Here is a 15,672-nt window from a genome sequence, read left to right as displayed (position 1 = left end):
TAATCCCTCGATAGTTGCTGCATATCGTTGAATCCCCCTTCTTCTTGTACATAGGCACTACTACTGCCTTATTCCACTCCTTGGGTATGGTTTTCTCTTCCCATGTCTGAGCTATCAGGTCCTGTAGCTCCCTGGCTACTTCGTGATGCCCTGCTTTAAACAATTCTGCTGGGAGTCCATCATTACCGGTTAATTTATTTTTTTTTAGTTTAGACAAGATGTCTTCGATGTCCTCTACATCGTATGGAATGGCTTTCAAATCTTCATCATTAATATCCACTGGTGGTTGTACACGATCTTCCAGACAATTCTCCGCTTCTTTCGGGTTCAATAGGCTCTTGAAATATTGCCACCACCTTTCTTGCACTTCTTCTTCAAGCATAAGTATGTTGCCATGGTCGTTCCGATCCATCTAAAACAGAAAATAAATCTTGAATTATTAAATTGCATAAAGTATGTATGACATAAATCAAATTCAATATAACCTTTTTCTACTGTTGGTACTTGAAGTTATATATGTTAAAATACTTATCTAAGGTTTTTATGTGTTCATTCTGAGAGAAATCTACTAAAATATTTCGAGGTGAGGGGCCTCTGTGTGATGATTAAACAATAGAAGAAAAAATGATAATTAAAGTAGAAAAACAATAAATAAATTATAACATAATTAAGAGATAGAAGTCAAAAAAATATTTGGGGAGGGGAAGGGGCAACAAGAGAAGAAAAGACTTAAGGTAGGGTGATGTTGATTTTTGGGGCCCTCCTACTCAGCCACCTTGCAGGTAGGAGGCATGGGGTGGATTGAAAGAAGCAGGGAGACTGTTGAAAAACTTAATGTGTCTTTGTGTGATGTGTTGTACTGTTTCTAATTGTACTCCTTGCTACTTTTTTGACGTGACAACGTCTTATAAATTAGATTGCAGGGAGTCATGTAGGCAAAAGTGTAGCGTAACGGAGAGTGCGGTGGTTGGGGGTAATTGAGGTTATAGATACTGGAAGTCATGTAGGCAAAAGTGTAGCGTAACGGAGAGTGCGGTGGTTGGGGGTAATTGAGGTTATAGATACTGGAAGTCATGTAGGCAAAAGTGTAGCGTAACGGAGAGTGCGGTGGTGGGGGTAATGATGTATTCTGATCATTAAATTATGTCTGAAATAAAGTGTCATAAACGTAAAGTTGTCACGTCAGGCGCGGTTCGGCGCGAAGCGCCGAAACCCACACACCCGAGTTTTTTTTCTGGATACCTCTAAAACAGAAAACAAAAACATGAGTTAGTAAGTTGCATTGTGCATTTGTAACATAAATCGGATTAGATACAACCTTTTTCTACCGTTGTTACTTGAAGATTTATATTTTCAAAGTGAGATACTTAGCTGAAATGGATTTTAAAAATGAATTTTAAAAAATGGATGAAAAAATAATGAAAATAAAGAACCAAAAAAAGTATGTATTACTATCATATATTTTAAATTTACAATACTATGCCTATACATAATTAGAATTAAAACAATTGTCGAACTCGGTATAAATATGCCATATATTTAGCAACCCAATTTAGCAGAGCAGCAAAACTTTTTCTCTCTTTCGAAAAAAATAGACTGACTTCAAAAGCTTAAATAGTTAGTAATTGTTTTAAAACTGATATACATAGATTCATAGCATTTAATATGACTTGTGGTAAGTTCCTGGCCAAAGATAATTTGTTTTTAAAATATTTTCCACAACGGATGGAGGTATCAATAGAAAGCATACATGGGTTTATTTCATTTCCAGTTGGTGTATTAGACTCATAAGAAAAAAAAATCTAAACAGGAGGAAGAGGATAACTTTAATGACCTTTTCTCAGTAGAAATTCTCTCTAGAGGGGAAACATCTCTGTTGAAGTTGCGAGTAATTTCAGGAACCATCAATCTGGTTAGAGAAAAATGGTCTCCCGCCATTTTGGGGGAGCTGAAGTAATCTTTTATCTCTCATTTATTTTTTAAACTTTTCTATCATATAACCTGAAAAACATAACTATTCGAGTTCAACCTCTATGGCCAAGTAGCGGGAGTTTATGCCTGCCAGGTTATAAATAAACTAATATTTAGGTTTGACACTAGTGGTTGTATTATATTCGAACAATATTTAATATTTGCTATGAACGATCATCTTAAGAAATTTTCTGGTGTTGATTTCAACCCTGACAAATGTAATTTTAGTCTATTTACCTTTATCATTTCTATAATTGATTTAGTTTAGTTTAACTGCAATACCTTTTTAGATGTCAAAGAAATATCCCAAGTCTGCGTTGGTGGAATAGAACTTCAAAGTCACAGAGCTAAAATTCAGGCCCTTTCTGAAGAAACAAGTCAGAATCTAAAAAAAAATGTTTATAAAAATTACATGCAGTTCATTGAAACTGCTAGAGAAATCTCTCGTATCCTTTTTTTTTTTTTTTTTTTTTTGTTATTGAAGATGATTTTCTTAACTAAGATTTAATATTTAAATGCTAAGGAAGGCAAAGCTTTACACTCTTACATCTGTATTTTTATGTTTGGTTTCAAGAAGAATATAAATATTTTATTCTTCCTTAAGTAACGGTTTTTAAAATTTTAATTCAGTTATAAGATGTTGATGTGGAAGGTATATTCTCTTTTGATGGTATAATAAATAAATATATAAATTCTAAATTTGCCCAGATTTCAGTCAATAGAATATAAATATTTCATTAAAATATGTATAAAATGTATAAAAAATGTATAAAAGTCTTCTTTGGAACTCTGTCTTACAATATATGTATATTTACTTGACAATTACTACTTTAATATTAAACTATCATAGCTCTGAATAAACCTTTAAAAAAATATAACTTGTATACATCAAGATGAACTAGAGTTATGAAGTTATGGGTAGATTTAATTAATTAATATTTAAAATGAATATTTTAAACTTATTTTTGATGCATCTGAATGATATATCTTATTATATTTCACCCTAGCTTGACCATATATTAAAAAAAAAAAACTGACAAAAATCCATGATGGATCATAAGTTCTAGAAGTTGTAAATGAAATACTGTTTCTAGACCAATGGTACCTAATCTGTTGAAGTTTGTGGATCACTAAGCTATAAATTTGTACCTTGTGCAGACCGACCACACCTACTCTTGACTTAAGGCAAAAGAGGGTCCTCCTGAAAATTCTGTTGTTAAAAAGTGCATTTTGAGGTACTCTAATAGTGTTTTTCCCTACCAAAATCTTTTAATTAACACTCTAAATTGGAAAAAATAAACAATAAAATGATTCTATCAAGAAGTCCTCACAAAATATATGTTACAGAACCCTCCCATGTTCCAGCCCCTAAAGCTCGCAATATTATACTACTATGTATTGCATAAAAAAAAAAAAAAAGGTTGAGGACCCCTGCTCTAGGAGTACAGATATACTATCAGAGAAAAATATTGATTGTAATTAGTAATAATGGACTTCATTATCCTAGACCCTTATTTGTAGTTTTATAACATACTATTACAAGGTTTTTTTTTTATACTAATATATTCATTTCCTTAGTATAATTTGGCAGATCTTGAAGGTGAAATGTATCAGTTATCTCATTTATTATCAGAACAACGTGCACTTCTTGGTTCAATGAGTAATTCCGGTGCTGAACCAGTTCTTCAAGCTGGTGGGAGCAAAGCACAAGAAGAAAAAAGAATTGCAACTTTATCATCTCTTTTGGAAGTCATAGAAACTTGTCCGGTAAACAATTATTTATATTATTTTGTTAATAATTAATTTATGTTTTGCATATTTGATGATTTCATTCTTGTATAAGATTAAGTTAGTATGTTTTCTTCAGTACATTTAAAAAAGTAAGCCTACTTATTTATTATTTGGTAAGTCTGTTAATTACTTATTTACTTTTTATTTTTTGTTTACTTTTTACTGCTTATTACTTTTTTTTGTTTAGCAGAGAATAATTCTGTTTTAAAATAGTTGAATATTTTCAAATTAAAATGGATTCATCGGTCTAAAGTATGGTATTTGATGTCTGAAAAAGAATATTGCATTAAAAAATAATTTTTGGTGAAAAGGAAATAATTTTTTCTAAAATAATAATTGTGAGCATAATTCTATTTACAAATAAATAGCCATAAAAAATGTATAGCGGGCTTTATGTAACTTTATAATTCACTAATGATTCCATTTCTTCAAATAGCTTTCACTGATATGTTCTAATCAATAGAAGACTATATAGACCTAATATCCACTTCAGTCTTCCTTTAAATTTGGAATATTTTTCCTCCTTTTTAAAAGTATTTTGGATTCCATACTGAATTTTTCTACAGCTCTGTACTTGAATTAGGTGTGAATTTATCATTGGTTGATCTGTCTTTTTTGTTTATATTCTGACCATTTTTCATTCTTACCAAGCAGGGGTCGTTAGTTATCAATGGAGATTAAACAGATTGAGGTAAGGTATTATTTGAAAGATTAACGCCTCTTAATGATGTAACCAAAGTTCAAACAAAACTCTCTTGTGGTTAACCAAACCAACAAACATAGAAGTAAACTCCTGTATGTTTTCTTAAACAGATCTTTAATACAAAACATTTATATTTGTCAATCATCAGTCTGTATTTTGTGTCAGTCTGTACCTGAGCATATTTTTAAATATCATTTTATTTTTCCTGCTTTAATATTTCAAAAAAATATTTGATAGAATTTTTTATTTATATCTTAGTTGCTTATAAACGTTTTTTTCTTCTAAACCCCATGAGTGCGTGGGGTTGATGTCATGATGAAAATGGGTCGAGGATAGCCTCTTTTTCTACATTGGTAAAGCATTTGAAGAGGGGACGAGGAAATTTGATCTTTTGGAAAGGGGTTGTCTGTATTTTGTGTCAGTCTGATGGTGACGGCTTATAAATCTAACTAATTTTTTCCATTTATTTATGTAGGATCTCCTTGGCACTCCAGGTAGAGAACTTTTGCATGAAGGTGATCTTGTAGAACTTGACCCTCTAGAGAATACAGCTCTTCATCGAACCCGTGCCTTACTCTTTTCTGATATGTTTATGATTGCTACTTGGATGTCAGAAAGGTTAATATAATGTTACTTTATTATTTAGTTATATTATGAATTTTGAAAACTAAGTATGTATTATAGAACAGAACAGAAAATTATTAAATTGATTTGCTTTATGAAATTTATCACAAACCCTCTTGTGAGATCCTTATCGTGATTAGCTTTGTGAAGAATCATCAATCTAGCAGGCGGATTTCTTTACTGACTATCTGGAGGACCATTTGTCTGACAGATGGACAAAGAAATTTTGCTCCTTAATAGCATTTTTTTGTTTTTAACCCTTTAACTATTATATATTTTTTATAATGTTTCTTGACTAATAAAAATATGGTTTTATAAATAATTATTATATTTCTTAGTCTGGACAGTTTTACATTATACTGTTCTTAAATATTTTGATTTCCTTGTCTCAAGTCTGACTACTTTCTGTACCCACCTAAAACCAATGCCATGAAATAAGAAGCCTATTACTTCTAATGTTTCTTCCTAGAATCTTTTACATCTGAAATCTCTCGCATGTGGCATTTAATTCTACTTTTTGTATTTATTCTGAAATTTCTTCCGGCAGAGGTCCAAGCAGATTTTACTTGTAAATTTATCATACAAAAACGAACTTTTGCTGTGAAAAATTTATTTTTATTTTCAATAATGCAGTTTAAAAAATCATTTTAAAATATATTAAATAAAAAATTAAAAAAAAAAAAATGATAATTTTTAACTCCACTTGGACACGCTTCTCCTGTCCATAGTCTGTGTCAAAAAGGAGAATGGGAAACTATTCAAAAGCAAAACAATTTTATAAGTAAGGAGAAAGTATTGACAAAAGCGGCCAAAAAATAACTTCGCCCTTACCAGCTCTGTCTCTTCCTATCACACCTACTGGACCACTATTCTTGAATCACCTTCAATGGTTAAATGGTTAATGCCATTTATTAATTGAAAAAATTTTAACCTTTGGGAATAAAATGAATAAAAACTCAATTAATAAAGTAACTTTAATCAAATATACCCTTTTTGAATTAATAAATAATTCTCTCTATCTCTATAAGTATAATCTTATACAAAGAAACAATACACAGAAATTATAATTCTGATATTTTCTGCTGGGTTGAGAGATTATGGTATAGTGTTTCAGTGGAATTCTTGAATTGAGAGACAGATTCTAACATTGTATATCAGCAAGGAATACTTGAAGCACCTGAGAATTACTTTTTTGGACTTACACAATCTCCTGATATGAATCTGATTGATTATTTGTGGGATAACTTAGGTAGATGTGTTTGAAATCGTAATTCTCCTCCTAATTATTAATGACTATGAGTGACTAATCTGAAAGGAAGTAATTCCATATTATGAGGCCATCTTCTCTCAGAAAATCGTAGATAAATGTAGAATAATCATTTTAAAAAAATATTTTAATTGCTCATTTTTATCTTTTATAATTTATTTATACAGTATTATTAATAGATATGATACACTGTGTTTATGAATTATTACTTTGTTTATATAACCCATAAAGAAATTAATTCTTATCACAAATAAAGAATTATATATCCTAGAATTATGAGGAAAATTTAAAGTGTTCAGTTTTTTTTTTTTTTTTTTAATTTTAAATAGTATACTCATTTTTTAAAAACAAAAAATACTCTAAATCAATTGCTTTATTTTAGGAAAGGAATGGCAAAATATAAGTTTGAAAGTAGCTATGACTTGGGTAGCATGGCCGTTGTCAATGTGAGGGATCTTGGACAAGTTAAACATGCTTTTAAACTTTTAGTTTTTCCTGATACCAGACTTTTTCAATGTGTAAATAATGAAGCCAGGGTAAAATCAACTTAAATGATTTCTAAAATCCTCGTTCTCACATTTTTTTTTTTTCATCAATTGATTTGTGAATTTTCTAGGAGGAATGGCTGAAAAAATTTGATGAAGCTAAGAAAGCTCGATTAAATTCTGAACAGACAAAGAAAAAAAGTGAAAATGAAAATGTTTCTCATACCATTCATGAGCAATTGGCAAAAACTCCTGAGAGAACTGATTCGGTTGAATTTGGATCTAACCGTAAGTATCAATTCCATTATAAAGTTCTCTCTATTAATAACAATATTTTATCCATTGACTGTTCAATACAATATATCGCAACTTCAGTCCATAGGTCAAGACCTATGTATATGTACATATATATATATTATAACAGTTAAAGCTTAACTACTAAAACACATTAAATAAAATTTTATAATTTTCATTAAATAATTGATAGTTGAGTTTTGATTGCAGTTTATTATTTGGTGGTTGTGACCATTACTTCCAACGATTCCCACAACTTATGTTCCACTTCATTCACTAGATTAAAGTACTAACTTTAAACATTCTTTGTCCTAATATGATTTCACTTTTTTAATCATAATTATTTTTAAAAAACTTCACTGTCTATTTTTATCATTTAAATTATCGCAATTGCTAATAATTAATTTTATATTTATTTAGGTAACACTTGTAGAAAGTTTTAAAATGAAATAATTTTCTCTGAAAATTCTACAAACATCTGGGGTTGGATGAATTCTCATTAAGAACCGGTACAAAGGCATAGGTATTGTCTCCATCAAATCATAGAATGAACTGCTCATGTCCACTTTGTTAGTGCAGGGAAATAATACAGAACAAATGAAAGTATTTCTTCTTTTTAATCATCACTTGACTTGTTTTATGATGTCTAAAAATAATGAAACATTAATTTTAAAGTCTTTAAAAACTTAATCTTCTTTGTAGACAAAAGATAATATGTTTTTAAGTTTTCAATGTCACTCTATATCGTCAGCTAAAGTCCACGGAGATCGTTGATTTTTACATCATTTTTAACCACACCACAGTTTATTTTATTTCATGTTATTTTATTCTCTTACTCTGTTATATTATTTTTTGGTTTGTATCATTTTTAGCCCTGATGAAGCCTCACTATGTGGGGCATAAGGTTGACTCATAATAAACAGTTTATTTTCTATTTGAGATATTTTGACTGTACCCAGACCATCCATCTTCCTTTTATTAAAAGCAATTTATTTTTCAATGTTTGTATTTGTCATTTTATTAACTCTGAAAAAAAGAATGTTTTGGTGGGAAAACCATGTCATTATCATTTTCCAAAGTTGAAGTATAAAATAACGCAGTTTTTTTTTTATCAAAATCAGTGAGTACACATTGTACACTCCCCTTTTCAGTCAAATAAGTTTCAATATCCGAGGTCCTTGCAATATTTTTTTAATTTTTATTGTTTTATTATGAATTAAATTAAATTGTTTGCTTAGCATTTGGATTTGTGCTGGACGATGATGGAGACAGCGATGCTCTACCAGAATGGTTGACTGAAGCAGCTGATGATCTTGATGTATCCATAGCACAGAGGCATTTTGAAGAAGCCTATGCAATCATTCAAAAAGCTGAGGAGTATTTTGCGTCTGCACAAGATGATCAATCGCTGTTGGCTGATATAAAGTAATATTTCCTTCTTTAAATTTTTTTTCTTTTTTAAAGAGTTGCTTCAATTACTGTTTAAATTGAAACAATAAATTTGTATAATCGAACAAATGGTGTGACTTGTTGCCGAAGAAGATATAGACTAGTGTGCGACATCAACTATCAATACTGATAGTTTTTACTCTTTTGTTGTTTAAATAATTATTTATGAATATTTTTGTCATCATTAGTTTGATCTCATGATTACAATAATATTACTCATCTTTTAATAATATGAAACCATCTAATTTGGAAGGTTATAATTATTAATAGAGTTTATTCCAACATTTACCTGGATAGAAATACATTTCAATTTGATTCCAGTTACTTCTGTACTTTGAATGAATGTGACAATTTAGTTTGTAGCATTCTAGTTTGCTCAGCTTTTCTTTCGCTGATAAAAAATATGTATACAAATTTATATCATTCTTTGACAGCATGAGACGACAATTCATAAATTTACTCAGTTTTTTGTAGTAAGGTCATTAAAATAAAGTGAATGTTTTCATATTTTTTTTTTATGAATCTTCCGAAAAGGAAGCTATCCAACTGACATTCTCATTCTCGAATTTATTTTGAAGTTTGTTGTTATTAATTTATTTTATTTTATTCATTATTTTTCAAAATGGTTTTATTTACTTTTGTTTATAAAGACATTTTCAGTTTTTGTAATTTTTTTTCTTTCTATTTTGTTAACCACGATGTCGATTATCTCCAATTTAAAAAGTTTATTTTTCTTTTTTTTTATTTATATTTTCTTCTTAATTTTTACCTTGTAAAAAATTTAATTTATTTAATTTAAAATTAAATTACAATGTAAAAATTTTATACATTGTATTATTTTTAGTTAGTAATGTAATATTTTTTCGAATTTTTTTTTAATTAGTATTTTTTTCTTTTCTTTTGTATACTAAAATGTTTCTATTTTTCGTTTTTTCTTGTCTTATACTCAAATTTTGTTTGTTACATTGCTTAATAGGCCAACCCCTTCTGTGTGTGTCTAGGTTTTAACTAAGGTAAATAAATAATTATAAACAGGATATATTTTTGCAATGACATAAGGGCAGAGTTATGTAACTGAAAACTAAAATTGTCATGGATATGATATTTATTTATCAATGATTCATTCATGAATAAGGGTCGTATCCATGGCAACTCTAGCTAATTTTGCCCATCTCAGACTAGGCTTAGGGAACCCGAAGGTTCGATGCTGATACCACCAATCAATGTCTTCAGGCATCTGTCCTGTGACGCTCGTCCAATCCCAAATCTACCAGATCAGTCGACGTAATCCTCCCACCTACACTTTGGAAATTTATTTCTCTACCATATTTATGAACATTTTAGGAATCCTTTTATTATTAAGCCGTGCAACGTTACTCTCTCATCTTATTCGCTGCAATGCTATAACATGGATTATATTTACCGGGTGCAGTTCCCTCAGTTCAGCATTGTGTAGCCTTCTAAATTCTCCGGCTATTAGTATGAAAAGATCACAAAAAACATTAGTTGCTTACAAGGGTGTGCTTTGACCAATAAAGAGGTAGCAAGTAAAATAATTTAAAAAAGGTTTAACTGAATAAAAAATGTATGACCTACTAATTTTAAGTAAGAATTGACTCTGTAGTTATTTGTCAATTTTATAAATTATTGTAGGTCCAAAGTAGAGAATAGAAAAGATGTATTGATCAGCGTTCTTCTATCAGAGTTGAATGTGAGTGCTGAAAAATCATTGCAAGGAGGTCTCCGTGCCAGCCGTAGAGCTGTTAGACTTCTTAACCAACTCAACAAATCAACTCAGGTAAATTGCTCAACTGTTAGAAGTTTGCTAATGTAAATCATCAATTTTATAAATTATTAATTCCTTTATCTCTCTTATATGACATTCGGAAAAATGTTCACTTCTGTCCTTAACTTACCAAACACCAATTTTTGTTCTCTATGAGCTTTTAACAAATCATATATTTGTAAAAAGTTAATCCTTCCATTAGAGAAGCCTTAACTGCTTATTTTTAATGACAATTATTATCAAAAAATGGAAAAAAATAGCATTGTGATGATTTTATTTTAATAGTATCTTAATTCAGTAGCTAATTATTTGAATGTATTTAACTTTAGGCATGTGAACTTTATCTGAAAGTTTGTACAAACCTCCTTAAAGCACAAAGTAAACGAGTGAAGCGAGAGGGTGCAACAGTGGCATATGTCAAGAGATTATCAGAAGTATATTTCTCAAACCTAGCATCTATAACTTCCGAATTTCAATATCGTGCATTTCCTCACAATCAAGATTGTACATCAGGTATAGTACCCAGAATTTATACATTTTTTTACACATATTTAGACAACTTTATTTCATTCACTGTGGTTAATATAGAGAGTAGGTTAGCTCAATGGATTCCCAAACCCCAGGCTCATGATAAGGCCCGTCTGTGGCAACATTTATTTCTAACCTTTGTAAAATGAGTGCCCCACCCTTCGATGGGTTTTCTAGTACTACGCTATCCTAATTTTTAAACTTCCCCTCTCCCACCTCTCCTTTTATGTTTTATATAAATTTTTAATTTGTTGATCCAAAATGTTTTTAATTTGTGCCATGAATCCCCTGAAGCAGGGATGATTCAATATCACCTATTTTATTTAATCTATCACTAGAATACATCATTAAAAGTGTGATGAATACCGAAAAGGGTTTAACTTTGGGTAGTATAGTACCCGGTGCTTGGGTATGCTGATGATTTGGTGTTATTGGGTGAGGCCAAAGAAACTATAGAACTAAATACAATCACGTTAATAAACTCCAATAAGGAGTTGAGTCTTAGTAGGTCTTGAAATAAATATGGATAAAACAAAATATATGGTTAGCAGTAAAAACACGAGTAATTTTAGTGTTATAGATATAGGGGGAAATACATTTGAACAGGTAGATAGGTTTAAGCATTTACGGTAACTAGAAAAAATAAAATTGATGAGGAAATAAAAGTGAGTTGAAGGAGGGAAATGCTTGTTATTTTTCAATTTCGAAACTGTTTAGCTCGCGCCTTCTATCCATAAACTTTAAATAATATAAGATGGGTATAAGGTTGTAGGGCTTAGTAACAAGCGGATCCCTAAAATGTTAACACTGAACCGAGGAGTAGACTGAAACGTAGATGGGAGTATTGCATTAAAACTGATTTTGTAGAATTGGGTTTGGAGGGGGCATCAATGGAAGGATGTATGTAGAGAGCGATTAATTGTATCGGCATCGAACCTTCAAGCTCCTTAGTCCTTCATTATTATCATTATGACTCAGAATGTTAGGCTGTGATCTCTTGCTCAACAGAAAGACCATCTTACTTTATCTATATACAAAAAATATTTTTAATTTACATTTTTGTTTTCTTTTTTTTTGTAGCTTTTGTTGTATGGGTGTCAATGGAAGTCTCTCATTTTCTCTCACATATCATAAAACAAGTATTCATTCCACAAACACCTCTGGGTACCCTGGCAGAATGTATAGACATAATTAGGAAGCAATCTCAACAGGTGAGTCAGTTTCAGAAAACTTCATTGCCAATTATGAATTTTTCATGATTTTATTTCTTATAACTGTTTCTACTTATATAACAATTTTGTTGAGTGATAGTTTATTTTTCATTTTTTCTTTTGTTTATTTGCTTTCATAACAAATGCAGTTTTGAGCAAATTTATTCATTTTGTTACAAAATTAATATTATCAAGAGATAATAGGTAAGTAATTCGAATCACAATGACCCAAAATCCAAAACTCCAGCCAATGGACTACTCCGAGGTGGATTAGGTGAAGATGACTAATTCTGCACTTGAAAAATATTTCAGATATGAATGCAATAAAGTAAATAAGGAACACACAAAGTATTTTCACTGGTAAATAATTAAGTATTTCAAATTAAATAAAAAAGATTTATCTACCTTCTTGGTTCTGGTGAATTTCAAGAGCCATCTGAACCATTCTCAAAGACCATTGATGCATCATTATTATTTATTTTTTTTTCAATTATATATATTTTGATTAACTTTAAGCAATTTAATTGAAATAAAAACTTCTAAAAGTTGAGAAGGTTATTGTACTGCTATATTGTATAGAACTTTTGTTTGATATTGATGTAATGGTCTTATACTTAAACAATTTGAGTACACTGGCAGAGAATTAATTATACATTTGAAAAGGGTATAAAAAGCTTTTGATGACTTAAGTCTTTAATGCATCTGCTTATATCATAGAGGAATTTATTTTTAAAAAATACTTGAGTAAAATACTTAAGTCTTTTTTACTGTTGAAATGAAAAGAAGCATATTTATACTTATGTGTATGTGTGTGGCAGAGAAACGTTTTCAAGGGAAATGGCTGAAGTTGTTTGAACCAATCCAAAGAGAAAAAACTTTAAAAAATACTATAACTGTTTCTGAAAAATGTATTTTTTCCCTCAAGTCTTGAAACATAGGATTTCTTTTAGTATTTGAATAAATTTTCTTTTTTTTAAAATGATTTTATTCTTAATCTGTAACAATTTTTCTTGGAAAACTATTAGTGGAGCATATGTAATTAATTATAAAAAGGTGGTGGTGGGGATGGGGGTAAAAAAAAGATACACAAAATAGTAGAAAAAACTATTTATTACAAGCCGACATTTTGCCCCACTTTCAGGACTGAAAGAAAACAAGAAGCAAACATTACTAAAGTATGATAAGATTTCAAGAATACACATAGAGTTGTATAAAAAAATGTAATAACATAAATTGAAAAAATGTAAATATAAATGAATAGAATAATTAAATAAAATGGATGCTTCTTTTTTACTTGACCTTTTATTTTATTCTTATTTCCCTTATTTTCTGTCTTTTAGTATGTACTATATTTTTTATATTTCTCTTTTATCTACTATTTATTTGTTATTATATATCTAATACTTTTTTTTATTTCTTGCTTAATTATACTTTAAACAGTACTTTTTATTTTATTTTATGTTATCTTATTCTGTTACTTAATTGTAGTTGCTTGTATCTTTTTCAGCCCTGCAACATGGGGTAAAACGTTGGCTCATAATAAATTATTTTATTTTATTTTTAGTTTATTTTCTATTTGTACTACTTTGATTGTACCCAGACCATCTTCCTTTTTATTAATTACAAATGGTCGACCAACGATATTCCATACTTTTTAATGTTTTATCTTGTTTTCATTCAGCCATGGTGAAGTCTTGCAAAGTGGAGTGAAAGATTGGTGGCTAGTGAATATGAATATATTTTTTACAGCTAACATGGACCATCTTCCTTCAATTTTTTTGAATATATTAATAAAATTAAAGATTAATTTATTTCTCTCTCCCCTGATTTTATTTTTAGATGTGTGAGCTTGGACTAGATCTTAGCTACCAGGTTAATGGTCAGACTATGGCTGCAGTTACACGCGCAGTAGCTGAAGCTGGAGAGAAAGCCGTCGATGCCGTCAAGGTTTTTATTTAATTTATTAATTATAGCACAATTAATATTCAATCTCCTGATCCTTTAAATATTTGCTATAAAATTAAGAAGTTTTTATTTATAAAAATAATCTCTATTTCACTATTTTGATCAAAACATGATTATTAAGATATGGCAGAAGGGGAGGAGGTATTAGGGTCACATCTGATTTTTTTAAAAGGATAAGAATGTCTTTTAATAATATTTGGTTTTCATCAGCCATAATCTTTAACAACTGGGTCTAGGTTAGAGCTGCCGAGGACCCCTGGAGACCATCGAGGCAGACGCAGCAATCAATCAACAAGATTCAGTCTGAGATAGGGCTCCCTATTTCAGAGTATCTGGCTGGTTAGTAGTTCACATATTTTCCTTATTTTGTTCATTATCATAATTACAAACTATAAGTTGTTATAATAAATAACTTGTTTAATAATTCTTACAAATTCAAACTAAAAAGTTAATAAATAATTTATGAATCATTCATGTTCAGTTAATTTAATGTTTCAATTTCAAGTTGATGTACTTTGCAGATGATGGACTCTTCGAACTGACTGCAAACAGCCTATCTTTTGCCAAGTTGTTATCCTCTTTGACAGATGAGGGTCTTATGATATCCTGTCAGGATTTGGAGTATGCCCTTAGTAAAGCGTTGAAGGAAGTACTTAAGGCACACTTGAATCATCTTTCAGCCTCTTACTCTAGTAATAAATTGACTTCTCAGGTGTGTACTGTTCGATTTTTTTTTTTTTTTTTAGAAATGTAATTTGTTTCCTTGTAACTGCATTCTCTTTTTGTTTTTTGCATCTAGGCATTGGCTAAAAAAAAGTATTTTTCTAGCAGTTGCACCAAAAGCAGCCATGTCAAATTACAAACTCTTAAATTAAAAAAAATAATCTAACCAATATTGATAATAAACATTAAATTAAGTGCAACTTCAATTTTATTTTATTAATTTAAAATCAGAATAAAATTGTTGAGTACATTGGATTAAGTGTCCCATTGTCTAGTTTAGAAAGTTGTGGGTTCAATTCCCACCTGGATCAATCAATATTTGTTTTGTGGCGGCCCAGAGAAATAAATCTTGGCATTCCTACTCGCTAGCTTCAGACTTGAGGGGAAAAAAATCTATTATGTGATTCTAGAGAAGTTTTTAAATGTAAATGTTGCTCATAAGTTACTCCTTTGCTGTTGCTATTGAAGTTACTCCTTGTCATGCCAAACTCTTTATTATTATTTTTTTCTTTAAATTTAGGCAATACATAGTTATTATTTTAATAAGTTATTTCTTGTTTGTATTATATTTACAGAGAAGCCTTATACAGCAAAATGCTAAGTTTATTCTCGATCAATTATTGGAAGCAGTTCAGAGGAAGTATAATGAAAAAATGGGCCATCGATGTAAGAAATTGGACACTCTAAGGAAAGAATTTAATTTTATTTTGAAAGAGAGTAAAACAACGATTACTGGTTACATTTAGGAAGAGCATGTCAGTAAGGTATGCAGGATGGCTTTTTAAAAATATTAATTTTATTCTTTTGTTTGTTTTAGTTTTGATTTTTTAATGATTCTTTAAAAGATATATGTTTACTGATTTATTATATTCATT

General features: G+C 29.8%; 1 protein-coding gene across 1 annotated transcript; it reads left to right on the top strand.

Annotated features, from left to right (window-relative positions):
- The first annotated feature begins 2,046 nt into the window (after nucleotides 1-2,046).
- Nucleotides 2,047-15,561, top strand: Exo84 (exocyst 84). The gene is made up of 14 exons (XM_014432283.2): nucleotides 2,047-2,189; nucleotides 2,262-2,417; nucleotides 3,563-3,738; nucleotides 4,941-5,083; nucleotides 6,739-6,892; nucleotides 6,973-7,129; nucleotides 8,374-8,560; nucleotides 10,238-10,382; nucleotides 10,700-10,883; nucleotides 11,979-12,109; nucleotides 13,949-14,056; nucleotides 14,311-14,413; nucleotides 14,596-14,786; nucleotides 15,373-15,561. Exons 1-14 carry the CDS (start codon nucleotides 2,138-2,140, stop codon nucleotides 15,541-15,543), a joined length of 2,058 nt encoding a protein of 685 aa, XP_014287769.1. The 5' UTR covers nucleotides 2,047-2,137; the 3' UTR covers nucleotides 15,544-15,561.
- Nucleotides 15,562-15,672: the final 111 nt, after the last annotated feature.

The sequence above is a fragment of the Halyomorpha halys genome, unplaced genomic scaffold (assembly GCF_000696795.3).
Source record: "Halyomorpha halys isolate HHAL.00 unplaced genomic scaffold, Hhal_1.1 Scaffold1041.1, whole genome shotgun sequence".
Taxonomy (NCBI): Eukaryota; Metazoa; Arthropoda; class Insecta; order Hemiptera; family Pentatomidae; genus Halyomorpha; species Halyomorpha halys.
Note: the sequence above shows the minus strand (reverse complement) of the source record. Positions and strands in the feature narration are given on the sequence as shown.

What these genes read in the sequence shown, in the direction of transcription:
- Exo84 (XM_014432283.2), top strand. Translation starts at nt 2,138, where the DNA reads ATGAACGATCATCTTAAGAAATTTTCTGGTGTTGATTTCAACCCTGAC. An exon ending in TGATTTCAACCCTGACAAAT is followed by an intron (nt 2,190 to 2,261) that starts GTAATTTTAGTC and finishes ATACCTTTTTAG; the next exon opens with ATGTCAAAGAAATATCCCAA. An exon ending in TCGCTGTTGGCTGATATAAA is followed by an intron (nt 8,561 to 10,237) that starts GTAATATTTCCT and finishes AAATTATTGTAG; the next exon opens with GTCCAAAGTAGAGAATAGAA.